This window comes from Mesoplodon bidens (assembly GCF_964165515.1).
Source record: "Mesoplodon bidens genome assembly, chromosome: 2".
NCBI classification, from domain to species: Eukaryota; Metazoa; Chordata; class Mammalia; order Artiodactyla; family Ziphiidae; genus Mesoplodon; species Mesoplodon bidens.
Window position 1 is genome coordinate 77380308 of NC_138177.1, and position 17724 is coordinate 77398031.

General features: G+C 39.1%; 1 protein-coding gene across 5 annotated transcripts in view; it reads right to left on the bottom strand.

The window, feature by feature from the left end:
* Window positions 1-17724, bottom strand: part of RPRD2 (regulation of nuclear pre-mRNA domain containing 2) — a 94236-nt gene that overhangs the window by 50394 nt on the left and 26118 nt on the right. For all 5 annotated transcript variants that reach the window (XM_081256988.1, XM_081256985.1, XM_081256984.1 and 2 more), the window contains exon 2: window positions 1850-1979. In XM_081256988.1, coding sequence (XP_081113114.1) covers window positions 1850-1979 — 130 coding nt within the window. The remainder of the gene's footprint in view (window positions 1-1849; window positions 1980-17724) is intronic.

A 17724-nucleotide genomic window follows, 5' to 3' on the forward strand; every position in this document is an offset into this window, starting at 1 on the left:
GATAATTCTATCTCTTCTAAATGTCTTCTCACTATTATTTATTTATTTAGAAATGAATGGAATCTCAACATAATGGTGAACAGTAATGATGATAGAAGGCATCACTCCTGAAATGCTTTTATTGTTTCACCATTAAGTCTGATTTTATCATAGGTTTCTGAAGATATCCTTCATTGAGTTAAAAACATTTTCAGAGCTTAAAATTTTAAAGGACTGTACTTTATTCTGAGATTATGCCATTCCTATGTTTTTCTGTGAAATAGTAATACAAAGTAGTTGTTTTTAAAAATATCTTTACATGGTAAAATAAAAGGTGACAACCCTATATTAATCCATGAACTAGGTCATGAAATCTAAGTATAGGATACATTAGGTTAAGTTTTTAAGACTATAATGATATTTACAGCAGAAACTCTAAGTAGTGGAGATCATGTAGCACACTGCTTTTCTTGCTCAAAATTATATTGGATTTATATATGTAAAGAAGCAGCACAGACTAGTGGTTAGGTGGCAAAGAACATAAGCTTCGGGGTCTAGACAGGCTTGGGTAGGAATTCTGCCAAATACCAGCCCCACCCCCCAACCCGGTAGCTGTGAGCGCTTAGGCAAGCTACTTAATGTCTCTAAGCCAGTTTCCTCCTCCTTAAAATGGGGGTAATAGTAGTAGCCACTTTAAATGTTGTTCTCAGGTTTAAACAACCTGAAGTACACAAAGTACTTTGTATAATAATAATAATATCTGGTCAATTATGACTGCTCAATAAATGTAGGTGATATTACTGTTATTATTTTATCTACTTCTGACGTGTATAAATCTTTATTACTTAGTATATAAAAATAAGACCACATTTTAATCTTTTGTAATACCAAAGTAGACATCTTAAGTTTACAATCCAAAGGAAGGAACAAGGATCATTCCATTCTAACTGAGTTAATACTAACAAATGGATCAATAATATACGATAGTCATATATTCAAACATATATTATGCTAATAAGTACATATTATTATTATCTTTTTTGCCGTACGCGGGCCTCTCACTGTTGTGGCCTCTCCCGTTGCGGACGGAGCACAGGCTCCAGACGCGCAGGCTCAGCGGCCATGGCTCACGGGCCCAGCAGCTCCGCGGCACGTGGGATCCTCCCGGACCGGGGCACGAACCCGTGTCCCCTGCATCGGCAGGCGGGCTCTCAACCACTGGGCCACCAGGGAAGCCCAATAAGCACATACTTTGAGGAAATATTTAGCTATTTTGATTTTTCCATATAATTGTTTATCCTCCAATTGTGTGTAGATGTGTGTTTCTCACACCAAGCAAACAGCTTACAAATATGGATGAAACACAAGGAAAACACTATTAATACAGGGCAAAAATAAGATCAAATATAAGTGTTCCAGCACTTTGGGAAATGCTGGATACAACTTTGTTAATGGAGTAAATCAATATAGAATTAAGAATAAATATTTTCATTTCTCCCTAATTACACTGATTTCATGAAGGGGGCAAGATTTCAGAAAGACTCTGAAAGAAAAATGGAAATGTGTAAAAAACACAAAAACAGAAAAAGCAGTTAGAAAGAAGTACAGCCAGAGAGTATGACCAGGAGATACACTCTCTTGGTCAAGTTAGGAGAGAAGAGGCAGAGCATAAATAACAGACAAGTTTTCAAAAAGGGAAGAAAGAGTCTTTAAAAGAAAAGTGTATTACCAGGAAAGTTACAATCAACAATTTGGACAAAATATCCTTGGATCTTCAAGCATGTGCAACTATTACAGTTCTTACTAACGGGAAACTAAAATTCTAAATTTTCTAAGCTTAGATCCCAAAGAGGAGTAAGAATTTACTTACTTCACTAGAGCAGCTGCTTCAGGAAGTACATCAGCAAACGATTCACGGAATATGATTGCGTTTTTCCTTTTACAGTTCTGTATGACATCATTGGCAAGGTAAAAGAGATTCAAACGGTGGGGATAGGCAGCTGGAGATGACAAAAGACAATAAATAAGACCAAATGAGTCAATTTATACTTAGTACAACTTATTCCAAATACAGTGTTCTCAAACTGTGTAACTGCTACTACAAGGATGGATGATGAGTAAACAGACAAACAAGCTAATGGATCAAGTTACTGAACCTAATGCCTAAAAACCTTGACTGCTTCACGTTAAGTTTCTGTTCTAGGTATTCCTTTAGTAAATTTCTACTTCACTTTGTATGTATTTGGCACTAAAAAACCCATTAACTCTGGAGAAGCTCAAATAAAACAAAACTGTTCTCCCAAACATTTGGGAAGATAAAAAATTGAGTTGAAGTAGTTCAGTTTGTTGCAAAAACACCAGGGTTAGTGGAAGGAGAATGGGTTTTAGAATCCAATCAGAATGTGACCTTAGGCAAGCAAATTGCTTAACCTCCTCTACATTATTATTGCAGACAGACTCTTTTCATCAACCAGTCCAGATACACATAAGTCCTCCCATCTACTGGAAGAGAGGCTCTGCTGCCACTTTCATCACTAGGCGAATGTCCTGGGAAATAAGTAATTTGAGCCCATAAACCCACCCACATCAACCTTTATTTTTATTTTTTTTTTTGCAGTACGCAGGCCTCTCACCGCTGTGGCCTCTCCCGTTGCGGAGCAGAGGCTCCCACGCGCAGGTTCAGCGGCCATGGCTCACGGGCCCAGCTGCTCCGTGGCATGTGGGATCTTCCTGGACCGGGGCACGAACCTGTGTCCCCTGCATTGGCAGGCGGACTCCCAGCCACTGTGCCACCAGGGAAGCCCGTCACATCAACCTTTATTAAGGTCCAGGACAGGGCCCAATCAATTTACTATCTGGAACCTTGAGCAAAGTCACCCTAAGTTTTATTATTATCCTGAAAAATTTTACTGTCCATACGGATGATTCATCATGTTTTCTAGTCTCGACCTCCAATGCAGTGACCTCCAAGAACCACTTCTTTCTACATTTTAAAATCACCCTTTCTGACCACAACCACCCATTCCATTATATTTGTCCTTCAGTTTCATCAAGATCTCAGTTCTTTATTTTCTCTAACTCACATATAGTCTCTTCTAGTACTCAATTCTTTCTCTACCAATTCCAGAGTCTTTCTGATCCATTATCGAAACCATTCTTTTTTTTTTTTTTTTTTTGCGGTACGCGGGCCTCTCACTGTTGTGGCCTCTCCCGTTGCGGAGCATGGGCTCCGGATGCACAGGCTCAGCGGCCATGGCTCACGGGCCCAGCCGCTCAGCGGCATGTGGGATCCTCCCGGACCGGGGCACGAACCCGCGTCCCCTGCATCGGCAGGTGGACTCTCAACCGCTGTGCCACCACGGAAGCCCGAAACCATTCTTATATCAAAACCGTCATTTGGGCTTCCCTGGTGGCTCAGTGGTTGAGGATCTGCCTGCCAATGCAGGGGACACAGGTTCGGGCCCCGGTCTGGGAGGATCCCACATGCCGCAGAGCAACTAGGCCCATGAGCCACAGCTACTGAGCCTGCACGTCTGGAGCCTGTGCTCTGCAACAGGAGAGGCCACGACAGTGAGAAGCCCGCGCACCGCAATGAAGAGTGGCCCCTGCTTGCCGCAACTAGAGAAAGCCCTCGCACAGAAACGAAGACCCAACACAGTCATAAATAAAAAAAAAAAAAAAAAAAAAAAAAAACCGTCATTTGCTTTTTGTCCTCCTTACAATTTAGGCTTTCTATCACATGTATTCAACAAAATCCTAAATCTGGATCAATCTAACCGAATGACTTTACCACACCTTTATTTCTGCCCCGGGGTTCTGCTGAAGAAAAATCATACCACCAGAAGTAATGAAACAATGTAAATTCAGTCCCTTCCTTCAGTGGGCCCTCCTCCCATATGTGTCTTTAATCAGCATCCTCTCTCAATTGCTGTAAGAGCTATTTCAAACTTTTACCACTCTTGTCAAGCGCCCTCTCTTACCACATTCTTTCTCACTCTCAGGAGATAAGCTTAATATGCTATTTCACAGAGAAGCAGAAATCATTAGATGGGAATTATGTTCTCTCAAAAAATGTACCCAGGGACTTCCCTAGTGGCGCAGTGGTTAAGAATCCGCCTGCCAATGCAGGGGACATGGGTTCGATCCCTGGCCCAGGAAGATCCCACATGCCATGGAGCAACTAAGCCTGTGTGCCACAACTACTGAGCCTGCATGCCACAACTACTGAAGCCTGCGTGCCTAGAGCCCATGCTCCGCAACAAGAGAAGCCACCGCAATGAGAGACCTGCGCACCGCAACGAAGAGTAGCCCCCACTCGCCGCAACTAGAGAAAGCCCACGCACAGCAACGAAGACCCAACGCAGCCAAAATTAAATAAATATATAAATTTATTATTTTTTTAAAGGTACCCATACGTAAACCCATCCAGATCAATTTACCTAAGTCAGTTAAGATCTTTCAGATCAGGGATCTGAAAGAGTGTTATATACTCACTGTCGCTAATTTCTAGTAACTCCATAATTATAGGAGCTACCTTTTTTTGTACTTAAAAAGTATGCGGGCTTCCCTGGTGGCACAGTGGTTGGGGGTCCACCTGCCAATGCGGGGGACGCGGGTTCGGGCCCTGGTCCACGGGGGTCCCGCATGCCGTGGAGCAACTAAGCCCGTGAGCCACGGCTACTGAAGCTGGCACCCTGGAGCCCGTGCTCCGGAACAAGAGAGGCCACTGCGATGAGAGGCCCGTGCACTGCAGCGGGGAGTGGCCCCCGCTTGCCACAACCAGAGAAAAGCCCACGTGCAGCAATGAAGACCCAACGCAGCCAAAAAATAAAATAGAATAAAATAATAAAATAAATTTATTTTAAAAAATGCAACCTACCATGTGAGGAGCCTTATATAAATTATGCTACCTCATTTATGTTGCCATCACTTCACTCAAACAGCAATTACCAATATTACCAATAAACTCCAACTTATTAAACCCAAAGGAGATTTTTCATTAATATATTTATTTTATTTATTTATTTTTGGCTGTGTTGGGTCTTGTTGCTGTGTGCCGGCTTTCTCTAGTTGCAGCGAGCGGGGGCTACTCTTTGTTGTAGTGTGCAGGCTTCTCATTGCAGTGGCTTCTCTTGTTGGGGAGCACGGGCTCTAGAAGCGTGGGCTCAGTAGTTGTGGCCTGCAGGCTCTAGAGCACAGGCTCAGTAGTTAGTGGCACACGGGCTTAGTTGCTCCGCGGCACCTTCCCGGACCAGGGCTCGAACCTGTGTCCCCTACATTGGCAGGCGGATTCTTAACCACTGCACCACTAGGGAAGCCCCAAAAGGAGATTTTTTTAAATGCTATTTCTACAAAGAACTATCATTTCCACCAGGCTTTGGCACACAGAATAATGTGCTATAGTAATCCCTTTTTGTTTCTGTTATAATCATTCTCTTAGTTCTCCTCTGATGTCTCTAGCTCTTCCTCCATATATATACACAGGTGGACATGATAGGTAGGCAGCTCTGCTTGTGATCATCCTCCTTTATTTATTTCTTTTTAAAAAATATTTATTTATTTGCAGGTCGCAGGCTCCTTAGTTGTGGCATGCAGGTTTCTTAGTTGCGGCACACGGGCTTAGTTGTGGCATGCTAACTCTCAGTTGCAGCACGCGTGTGGGATCTAGTTCCCTGACCAGGGATCAAACCCAGGCCCCCTGCGCTGGGAGTGTGGAGTCTTATCCACCGCGCCACCAGTGAAGTCTCCATCCTCCTTTAAATGTTGATGCTCCCCAGGGTTCTCTCCTGAGCCCTCTTCTCGATTCACCCATAGCATAGAGTTGTAAGATTTCAGGTTCAAAATCAGATAGTCTGTTCTATTCCTGGCTTTATCACTTATTAGCTTTAGGATCTTATACATTACCTAACTTCTATATATTACTTTTTTTTTCTTTGCAAAATGACAAACTCATGGGTTGTTACAAGAATTAAATAAAACAATGTATGTAAAGCATTTAGGACTGTGCTTAGCAAACAGAAAATGGAATGCTATCAGCATAATTATTCACACTTAACTACTACCACCTAAGTACCAATGACTCCCATATCCATAGATTTCATGCTTGGATTTCCCTTTACCAGTCAATGCACACTCTACTTCAAAGTCTCAGAGATACCTTGAACTTGGTTTTTCAATATTTTATTAATAATCTTCCTCCTCTTCCATCTGTTACTGCTCTTGTATTTAGCTAGAATTTCAGCAGTCTTTTTTGGCTCCTCTTCTTCCCTACCTGACCCTCACTCCCTTTTGATACATCTCCAAGTCCAGCCAATTTTGTCTCCAATAATATTTTTCAAATTTATCCCCTCTTCTCCTTCTCTTCCTACCATTGCTCTTTGCTGGGTCATCACTTTTGACCCAGACTACTACTGAAATAGCCTCCTAACTGGTTATCCTGCCTTGGACTTGGTCTTCTCAAATTTATTCTCTACATTGTTGCTAAATTCATCTTCTAATACGTGAACAGTATCCAACTATTTCTCAGATCAAATCTGTCAATGATTTCCAACTGCTTACTAGAAAATGCCCAAACACCTTAGTTTTCATTTACATTCTGGATCTTACCTTCTCTTCCAGTCTCATCTCTTCTGCCTTCAAATTCAAAATTCCACCTTTAATGAATTACTCACAGTTCCCAGAAACACACCTCTCTCTCTCTCTCTCACAGACTTTCCTTTTCTATGATAATCCATCCTAAATAATCAGTGTTTTCTACTCACCCATAGGAAAAAGTCAAAAATTTTAAATTTAATTCATGTCAGATTCTGACCCCTCTCTACCTCAACTTCCCAAAACAAATCACCCCAAACTTTTTTTTTTGGCCGTGCCACGTGGCTTGCAGGCTCTTAGTTCCCCCACCAGGGACTGAACTCAGGCCCTTGGCAGTGAAAGCTTGGGGTCCTAACCAGGAAATTCCTGCCCTAAACTATTACTGGAGAGATTAAGAGACTCAAGGTACAGAGCAATCTGATGTAACTAATTTGTGTTTCTGAAATGGATATAGGTTTGGACTAGCCAGTTGTAAATGACATTTTTGGATCAACTGAAGAAATGTGAATGTGGTCTGGATCAGATAAAATGAAAATTTACGGAAATGGAAATAAATCATCAACTGGGGGGAAAACACAGTATTACAGAATGATCTCATGTTAGGAAAAAAATCTGTGAAAGAGATCAGAAAGAATATGGAATTAAATTTTAATAGTACTGATCTCTATTTTTTTCACTTTTGCTTGCCTGTATTATAATTTTCTGTAATACATATTTGCTGCTTCCATTATTGATTAAGGAAATATAATCGCTTTTGTCCAAAAAGTTTAACTGACTGTCTTTAACTAATTTGTATTTCAGCCTGGACCTGTTCTTTGAACTGCAGACTCAAATATCCAACTTCCTACTCAACATCTCTCTTGGGATATTTAATACACAGCTCAGACTCAACGTGTGATATTCTGATCTCTTCCTCTTAATTCTCTCCTCCTATAGTCTTCTCCGTCCCAGTAAATGGCATTTCTTCTGTGGTGGCTTTTTTCAGCCAAAAATCGGGTCATCCTTGACTCCCCTCTTTCACACTCCCTATCCAAACTCACAATGCAGATCTCAGTAACGCTACCTTTGAAATATATACAGATTTAGGAAGTTACAAATGCAGAAAGAAGGAGGTTAGAATAAACCCTGTGGTGCTGGACTGTAATTGGAAGTCTTGGTATGAATTCACAGTTATATATAGAAAACATACACTTATTCAAGTGATAAAAGTTAATGTCACTATTAATGGGGCAGATTGACATTATGTTCCTCCAAATACATATAACGCCTTAAGAACACAGCATCACTTCTGTGGTATTCTTGCCCCAAACTGCATAACCTGAATCTAAAAACAAAAACAAAAACAAAAAAACAGACAAACACAAATTTATGGATTATTTTACAAGTTACTGGCCTATAGCATTCAAAAATTTCAGGGTCATGAAAGATAAGGAAAGACTAAAGAACTGTTTCAGACTGAAGTCAACTAAAGAGACATGACAATTAACTCTAACAAATGACCCTGGATTTTAAAGACCATTATTGGGGCTTCCCTGGTGGCACAGTGGTTGAGTCCACCTGCCAATGCAGGGGACACGGGTTCGTGCCCCGGTGCGGGAAGATCCCACATGCCTCGGAGTGGCTGGGCCCGTGAGCCATGGCCGCTGAGCCTACGCGTCCAGAGCCTGCGCGTCCAGAGCCTGTGCTCCGCAACGGGAGAGGCCACAACAGTGAGAGGCTCACGTACCGCAAAAAAAAAAAAAGACCATTATTGGGATAACTGGCAAAATTCAATTAAGGTCTGTGGATTCGATGGTAGTACTGTATCAGTTTTCATTTCCTGATTTTGGTGGTTGTACAGATGTTACATAACAACTGTTGCAATGTACTGAACTGTGTCTCCCCAAAATTCATATGTTGAAGTCCTAACCCCCAATGTTACTGTATGTGGAGATAAGGTCTATAAAGAGGTAATTAAGGTTACGTGAGGACATAATGGTGGGGCCTTGATAAGACGACATGAGTGTCCTTATAAGAGACATCAGAGGAACTCTGCCTCCCCCCAAACCCTCCTCCACCACGTGAGGACACAGTAAGAAGGTGGCCATCTACAAGCCAGGAAGAGAACTTTCACCAGAAACTGAACCCTGTCAGACCTCGATCTTAGCCTTTCCACCTTCTAGAACTGTGAGAAAATAAATTTCTGCTGTTTAAAGCCACACAGTTTGTGGTATTTTGTTATGGCAGCCCAAGCTTATTAATACAACTATATAAGGAAATGAACTGTTTTTAAGGACACTGAAGTATTGAACAGGGCATCATGTCTGCAACATACTCTCAAATAGCTCTGAAGAAAAGTGTGTGTGTGTGTGTGTATGTGTGTGTGTACATGTATATGAAGCGAGCAATAAGAGATTAAAGTAAATATGGTAAAACGTTAATTACTGGGGAATCTGGTGAAAGGCACACAAGAGGTATTTGTAATATACTGCAGCTTTAAATTTGAAATTATTTAAAAATAACAAATTTTTAAAAATACATAGACTCCAACTATTACTTATCATTGCCTCCTGGTTTAAGTCATATCATCTTTTGCTTGGATTATTGAATTAGCCTCTTAACTGGTCTCCCTGCTTCTACCTTTGCCCCACTTCAGTCTAGATCCTTTCAAAATATAAATCTGCTCATATTATTTTGCTGCTTTAAATCCCTCCAATAATGGCTCTCGTCCTTACTCAGGGTAAAGATCAAAGTCCTTACTATGACCTGTAAGTCCTAAACAATCTGACCTTGCATTATCTCTCTGATCCCCAGTCCTGGTAACCATTCATTCCATTCCTGCCACTCTGGCCACCTTGCAACTGCAAGACCTACAACACACCTGGCATACTCTTGCTTCAGGGTCCTTTGAGCTCCCTGCTCCCTCTGCTTGGAACATTCTTTCCCCATACAATCTCATGGTTTACTCTCTCGCTGCCTTTAAATCTTTGCCCAAATGTCACTTTCTCAGTGACTTTCTGTATTTCCCTGACCAGGAAAACTGCAACATCAAACCACCAACACTCCTATCACCCCTTTTTTCCCCCCCAATAAACTATAATTTACTTAGTTTATCTTTTGCCTGTCTCCCCCGATGAGGACAAGGATTTTTGTCAGTTTTGTTTAGTGTTGAATTCTCAGCACTTAAGAGCATGCCTAACACATAGTAGGCTTTCAGTAACTATTTCTTGAATAAATAAATTAGAAAAAAAGGAGAAGGAAAATGTAAAGAAAAGAAAAACTACTCATGAAAATGAGTACTATAGTCTTCTATTCAGTTTGGTTAATAATCCCATAAGGTAGCTGGCTTCTGAGTACCTCCAGAGTAGATAGGGACCAGACTTCCATCTGAGATACCGTTAGGTACTGTAATTAGTGCACAATTTTAAGAATTAATCTTTTGTCTTAGGTACTGATTTTAGAACCCGAGTCCCGAGTAAATGACTTCAATGTACACTGAAAGAGCCACATCTAAGCTAAAAAATTCAAAATGGTCTCTCAACATTTGTAAAGTATCAACTCATAAGTTCTTTGAATATTTTGCCACTAGGAACATTTGTTAAATATCGTTATATATAATTATCTAGAAATCTACTAAATCCAAACATTCCTTAACTCTAAACAGAAAACTACTCAGTGTTATCAATGATCTGTAAAGAGCCAAAAGAAAATCAGAATCTAAATATCCACCAGTAGTAGAGTTGACAATCATTAATCAAATATGAAGACCATACAGAAAATAGAAAAATGGTTTACATATTGAAAAAAACAAAAAATATATGTCAACCTTGCCTCTTGCTTCCCCTTACTTTTTACATTTAAGTCCTGTTAATCCTACCTTCTTATTACTGCGTATTTCTGAATTTAAGATAAGATTGTTTATAACATGCACATTTTATATACCACCAAGAAATTTAAAAAGTACTTCCAGTTAGCTGAATGAAACCATCAACTGTAAAATACATACTGCTTTCAAACATGTTAAAATGTGAAGACGATGTACATCCTAGAATTGATGAAGTACATTAATTTCTAGTTCATTTTTTCCCTCCCCATTTCTTTTGCCACTACCCTACTTCAGTTTCTCATCATTACTACAACAAACTTCTTAATAACTGATCTCTGTCTGTAGTTTCAATGCATTCTCCAGACTGCTGGGAATTAATCCCACCAGTATGCTTGTCCCTGTGTACAAAGATATTCTTGCAGCACTATTTCCAACAGAAGTCTGGAAATATCCTAAAAGTTCTTAATAGGGGCTTCGCTAAATAAATTCTGTTACCTCCATCTAGCTGAAAAGTATGTAACTTAAAAAACTTGTGTTTTTAACAGTTCATTTTATAGTTCATTTAGAACTATCTCCAAGATATAAAGCAAAAATAAGATATAATGGGTCTACTTTGCTAGTATATGTGTACAAAAAGTACAAACAAGCATATATTTCATATTTATAGAGAATACCTCTGGGAAGATATATAAGAAACTGCTAACAGTGATGCCTCTACAGAAGGAAACCAAGGGATCAAGAGAGATAGAGACAGTCATGACAGAGGAATTCATTTTCCATTGTACACTTTTTGGAATTTGACTTGGGCATGTATTTACTTATTCAAAATAATACATTAAAAATTAAAAACAAAACACCCCTATGCCACTACATTTTATGTCCTTCCTCAATACTGCTCAAGCACCTTGTATATAGATACTGTACTTTTTCACTTGGAATTTAAAACATCCATTTATAAATGTTTCCTCATCAGACCATGAGTTCTTTCAGCACACTGGCTTGGTACCTCAATGCTAATCAACTATTTATCAGGTATACAATTAATATCTTCTATTGAATAAATGAATACTAACCAAAGCTTCCCTTCTAAAATCATCCCCATCCAGGCCTCATCTTCCCCCATGCTCCAAATTATCTGTTTCTCTCTCATCAATTATCCCCAAATGTTTTGGGGTCTCCCAGATAACACCAAGCAATGATCTAGGATGTGAAGGAGACTGAACCTTTTACTCTTGTCCCTTGTTAACCAAATCCATCTTCTGTAAGTCTATATCACAGTCTTAAACAACAACCCCCCACCATTGCTCTTTCATAAAATTTACTCTTTCAAGTTTACCCTGATTTCACTAACACGAAAATGCTGGTGAAAAGAGGAATATCAAATAAATAATGTAATCTGCCCCACCTTAGTGCTAAGGGGAGTCCTGTCTCAAATACATATAGCAGAATTCTCATTCCTTTCCGAGGATGGTATAGCAGAAAGAAAACAGAAATTGGACTCAGACATACATCAATTCAAATTTTACCTCAATAACTGAGTCATGACCGTCACTAAAATTATATGTCTCTGAGCCTTTATTTCCGTCCTTAAAATGAATATAATAGCTCAAAAGACTTTGCAAGGAATAAATAATATATGTTAAATGTCTGTTTATAGTAGCTACTAGAGAACAAGTCAAATACTTCACTAACAGCAGTTGTTTTCTCCCAGTTTTCCTTCCCTGTAAGCTAGTATATATCAGGTGAGTATGAGGGAAAAATGCCATTTGAATAAACTAATCTAAATTAAGATATGTATGACAATAGTTTCTTTCTCTTTAACCCTGGCCTCTGAAAATGGGGAGAGAAAAGGCTATTTTATTCTTAGCTCCTCCAATTCCAGGACTCCCTTGCTCTATTCTGGCTCCTGACATCTAGGAGGCTTGTGAAACATCTAGGTTGCAAAAAAATCAGAAGCGGAATCACTTGGGAACCCTAGTGTTCAGAGAAGTCCGAGGGCTTCAACTCAACCGGTTTTCTTCTCAGCTGACCTCAGAAATGCTTGGTTTGTCTATAGTAATACTAAATATAGAGATTTATATGAGTTGTTTAATTGCTTACACCTAATAACTATGCGGAGTAACTATGTACATATCATTTAATAAGCGAAATGTTTTAAAAAGTTGATTATAACCAAAACTCTGTTCAGGAACGATTCAAATGTTGGTTAATTAAATAGCCAAGCTGTCTGTTCATGGATTTAAAAAAATGTTCACACTATTTCTTCCATCTAAAATGACATTACTTGGGCCTCCCTGGTGGCGCAGTGGTTGAGAGTCCGCCTGCCGATGCAGGGGATACGGGTTCGTGCCCCGGTCTGGGAGGATCCCATATGCCGCGGAGCGGCTGGGCCCGTGAGCCATGGCCGCTGGGCCTGCGCATCCGGAGCCTGTGCTTCGCAACGGGAGAGGCCACAACAGTGAGAGGCCCGCATACCGCAAAAAAAAAAAAAAAAAAAAAAATAAAATGACATTACTCTTCTCCTTTTATTATTTGAATTCTCATCTCAAAACCCAAGTCAAAACCCTCGTCCTCAAAGACAGCTCTTGAAACCACTTCCATCTTTCTTAACTCTGAACTTACACTGCTCTTATATTTAACATCATGTACTACTTCACACATTAGCTTTTCCTTGGCTTGATTGTAAACTCTTTGAAACAGAATTATATCATTTACTTCTTTTCCATCTTTCATAGTGCTGAATACAAACTAGCCATTTATTATGTTTTTGTTGACCGACTGCCTACTTCCATAGTCTAACTTGAGGCCAAAAAAAGCAGATTATTCCTTTTCATCTTCAATGAGTATTAGCACAACTATTTTTTACATTAATGAAGGGAAATACTAGTGTGGCTAATCCCAACAAATTAATTCCCAAAACATTTCCACTGTGCATTTAGAATATATCATATCAATTCTTTTAACAAATTTATCTTGGTAATTATGTACTTAAGTTTATGTCATGATAATCTATCTTACTCTCCACACCTTATACTTCTCTAACAGAGAAGGAAGAGAGATGCCACAAGTTTAGGAAAGAGTAACTTGTAAGAAAACAATCAACTTTTTATAACCAGTGTGTCATATGATATTTCAACATCAATGTTGCCACCACCACCAAGAAAGTATATGTGAAGCCAAGAGATATAAACTTATACATTTACCAAAAACTTAGAGGAATTAATTTCCATAACACTTTCATAATATGTCAGCCAATCAGCTGTCAAAGTCAGGTACTATGCCCTTTTTTCTCCATCTATCTAATAACTATAGAAAAATTTCCAAGAAGCAGTATAATATGGCCTGGTGCAGCAGTTCCCAAATTCTGGCCATAGCCTGTGATGAAATTTCCATTGGTTTGCAGAGAAATGAGAAAAATGAGGACATAGCAGCTTATTTTTCCTAAAGCAAAATGTATCCAAGTTAAAGAATGGTTCTCTATTATCTTCTGCCTGTTTTTCTGTTAATTAAAATATCTTTATGAAATGATGGTAATGATTTTAATGTCCTCAATTGGAAATATGAACAATCCTATTTCAGCACCTTTAGTTTTTCTATTTTCTTAAATTGATTGGCCCATGTCTAGAAACTACTAGTCCAATAGATCTCCTCTGATCCTGACTCACTGTGAGCTACCAAAATAAATGAATGCTTAAACACTTCATTGCTTAGTTTGCTTTTTACAATCAATAATTAGACTTGTGTGTTAACTGTGCTGGAAAAATTTCTTTCTTGAGATTACATGGACCCATGATCTGTGGATCACAAAAATGCCAGAAGCAGTATTAGTATATAAAGATGGTCTTTTATTTATCCCAAGAACTTAAGGATGGCTTTATCTTAGAAAATCTGTAAATATCATTCACTATATTTACAGAAAAATTCTTGATAAAATTCTGTCTGCTGAAGTAGATACGGTTAGCAAATAACAATTTCCGTTAGAAATAAAAAGGAACCACATAACTTGATAATGAAGTCTTAAATACAAAGAGTGAAGTACCATAGGGGTAAGACTATCATATATATCAGATCAGTTCTTCCACATTGATCAACACATTCAATAGAATTCCAGTCAAAATCCTAATAAAATACATTAAGGAATTTGAGAAGCTGATTCTCCATTTTATATGGAAGTGCAAAGGCCTAAGAATAAAAAGACACAAGGTAGAAGAATGTGGTCTCCCAGATACCATGACGTCATATAACAGGCTATGGAATTTGCGCAGGTATGGCCAAACTGACCATTAGAACCAAATGGAGAGCCCATAAACAGATCTGTGTTAACTGACATTTATGACAGGGGTAGCACTGCAGATCACTAGGAAAAAAGGAGAATGCTATTCATTAAAGTAGATAGGACAATGGTGTTTCTACATGAAAAAAAATGAAAATGAACTCTATCATGTCATATACAAAAATCAGTTCTGAATGGAATAAGGACAAATACAATAGGCTAACCAAAGGCTTCAGCAGAAAACACAGGAGAACATCTTTATGACCATAAGGTAGGGAAAGAGTTCTTAAACCAAACACAGTGTGCCAACCATAATAAAAAGTGGGTTAACCACAATACATATATAAATCTAATATTATTAAAATTAAGAACCTCTCTTCATCAAAAAGACATCATAAAGAGAGTACAAAGACATACCTCTAACTGGGAGAAACTCCTTGTGACTTCTTATGTGGGCAAAAGAAACAAATGGGCATTTCACAAAATAGGAATCTTGAATAGCCAATCAAAAAAGAACTTCATTAATAATCAGGAAAATCCAAATTAAGATCAGGAGACAGCATTTATCCGCCCCCCAAGCCTGGCAAAAAATTCAAGAGAGCTGACAGTACCAAGATTTGGCAAAAAGATGTGTAGAAACAGAAAGTCATCTTATTTATTGTGTTGGTGTTTTGTTTTTGTTTTTTTTTTAAATCAGGTTTATTATTGAGGTTTGATTTACACACACCAAAATTCACCCTTTTTTAATGTACAGGTGTATAAATTTTGACAAATTTTGCGGTGTAACCCCCACAGTTATATTACCCCCCAAATCCTTTCTGCCCATTTTTAGTGAACCCCTCTCCCTACCCCCACTCTCTAACCATATAGTTTTGTCCTTTCCATAGAATTATATAAATGAAATTATATAATACATAGCCTTTGAGTCACGTAGCATAATACATTTGACATGTATCTATGTGTGTGTACCAGTACTTCATTTCTTTAAGTCTTTTTTTTTTTTTTTTTTGGCCACGCTGTACAGCATTCAAGATCTTAGTTCCCAGACCAGGGATTGAACCCGTGCCTCCTGAAGTGGAAGCGCAGAGTCCTGACTACTGGACCGCCAGGGATTCCCTTAAGTCATTTTTTTTTTAATTGTGGTAAAATATACAAAACATAACATTTCATTTATTTTTACTGTAAGATAATATTCCATTTCAAGGATGTCCTAAAGTTTGTTTGTATCACAGTTTGTTTGTTGAAGGGTATTTGGGTTTTTTTGGTTTTGGTAATTATCAATAAAACCACTATAAACATCTCTTAATAGCATCTTTAAAACAGCAAAATTTCATAATTTTGATGAAGTCCAGCTTATAAAAAAATTTTTTTTATGGATTGTGTTGTTGGTGTCATAAGAAATCTTCGCCTATCCCAAGATCACAGACTTTCTCATACATAAAGGTGAAATACTGAAAGCTGCAGGATGTTCACTTTCACCCTTTCTCTACAACTAGACGTTCTAGCCAGTGCAGTAAGACAAGGGAAAGGAATAAAGGCATATAAATTGTAAAGGAAGAAATTACAACTGTCTTCTGTTGCAGAAAACATGATTTGTCTACATAGAAAAACCACAAAGAATCTACAAAATAGGTATAAGAACTAGTGAGTGAGTTTAGTAGAGTTGCAGAATACATAATAGAAAAAAAAATTTTTTTAACATAGAACCATTTATAACAGCAAGAAAGACTTAGGTAGAATCTAGCAAAATAACATATATAAGAGAAAAAAATACAAAGCACTGATGAAAGAAATCAATGAAGACCTAAATAAGTGGAGAGATATACCATATTTATGGGTTGGAAGACTCAATATTGTTAAGATGTCAATTCTCTCCCAAATTAATGTACAGATTCAATATAATCCTAATCAAAATCCCAGCATGATTTTTAGAAAAAACAAACTGATTCTAAAATTTAAATGGGGGGGCTTCCCTGGTGGCACAGTGGTTGAGAGTCCACCTGCCGATGCAGGGAACACGGGTTTGTGCCCCGGTCCGGGAAGATCCCACATGCCGCAGAGCGGCTGGGCCCGTGAGCCATGGCCGCTGGGCCTGCACTCCGCAATGGGAGAGGCCACAACAGTGAGAGGCCCGTGTACCGCAAAAAAAAAAGAAAAAAAAAAAAGAGTAAAATTTAAATGGGGGACTTACTTGGTGGCACAGTGGTTATGGTTAAGAATCCACCTGCCAAAAAAAAAAAAAAGAATCCACTTGCCAATGCAGGGAACACGGGTTCAAGCCCTGGTCTGGGAAAATTCCGCACGCCATGGAGCAACTAAGCCTGTGTGCCACAACTACTGAGCCCGCGTGCCACAACTACTGAAGTCCACGTGCCTAGAGCCCATGCTCCGCAACAAGAGCAGCCCCTGCTCGCCGCAACTAAAGATAGCCCACACGCAGCAACGAAGACCCAACAGGGCCAAAAATAAATAAATAAATAAATTTTAAAAATAATAATAAAATTTAAATGGAAAGACAAAAACCTAGAATAGCTAAAGTAATTTTGAAAACCTTGTTGGAGGATTCACATTACCTGATTTTTTATTTTTATTTTTATTTTTATCTTTTGCTGTATGCGGGCCTCTCACCGTTGTGGCCTCTCCCATTGCAGAGCACAGGCTCCGGACGCGCAGGCTCAGCGGCCACAGCCCATGGGCCCAGCCGCTCTGCGGCATGTGGGATCTTCCCGGACCAGGGCATGAACGCATGTCCCCTGCATCGGCAGGCGGACTCTCAACCACTGCGCCACCAGGGAAGCCCCTCATTAGCTGATTTCAAAACGAGATATAGTAATCAAGGCAGTGAGGCATTAGCAAAAGGACAGACACAGATCAATGGGACAAAACAGAGTTCAGAAATAGACTCATATGGTTAACTGATTTTTGACAAAGGTGCATAGGCAATTTAATGAAGAAATAAAGAAAGGACAGTCTTTTCGACAAATGGTACTGGAACAGTTGGACATCCATTAAAAAAAACAACAACAACCTTGACCCACACCTCATACCATTTGCAAAAATTAACTCGAAATGCATT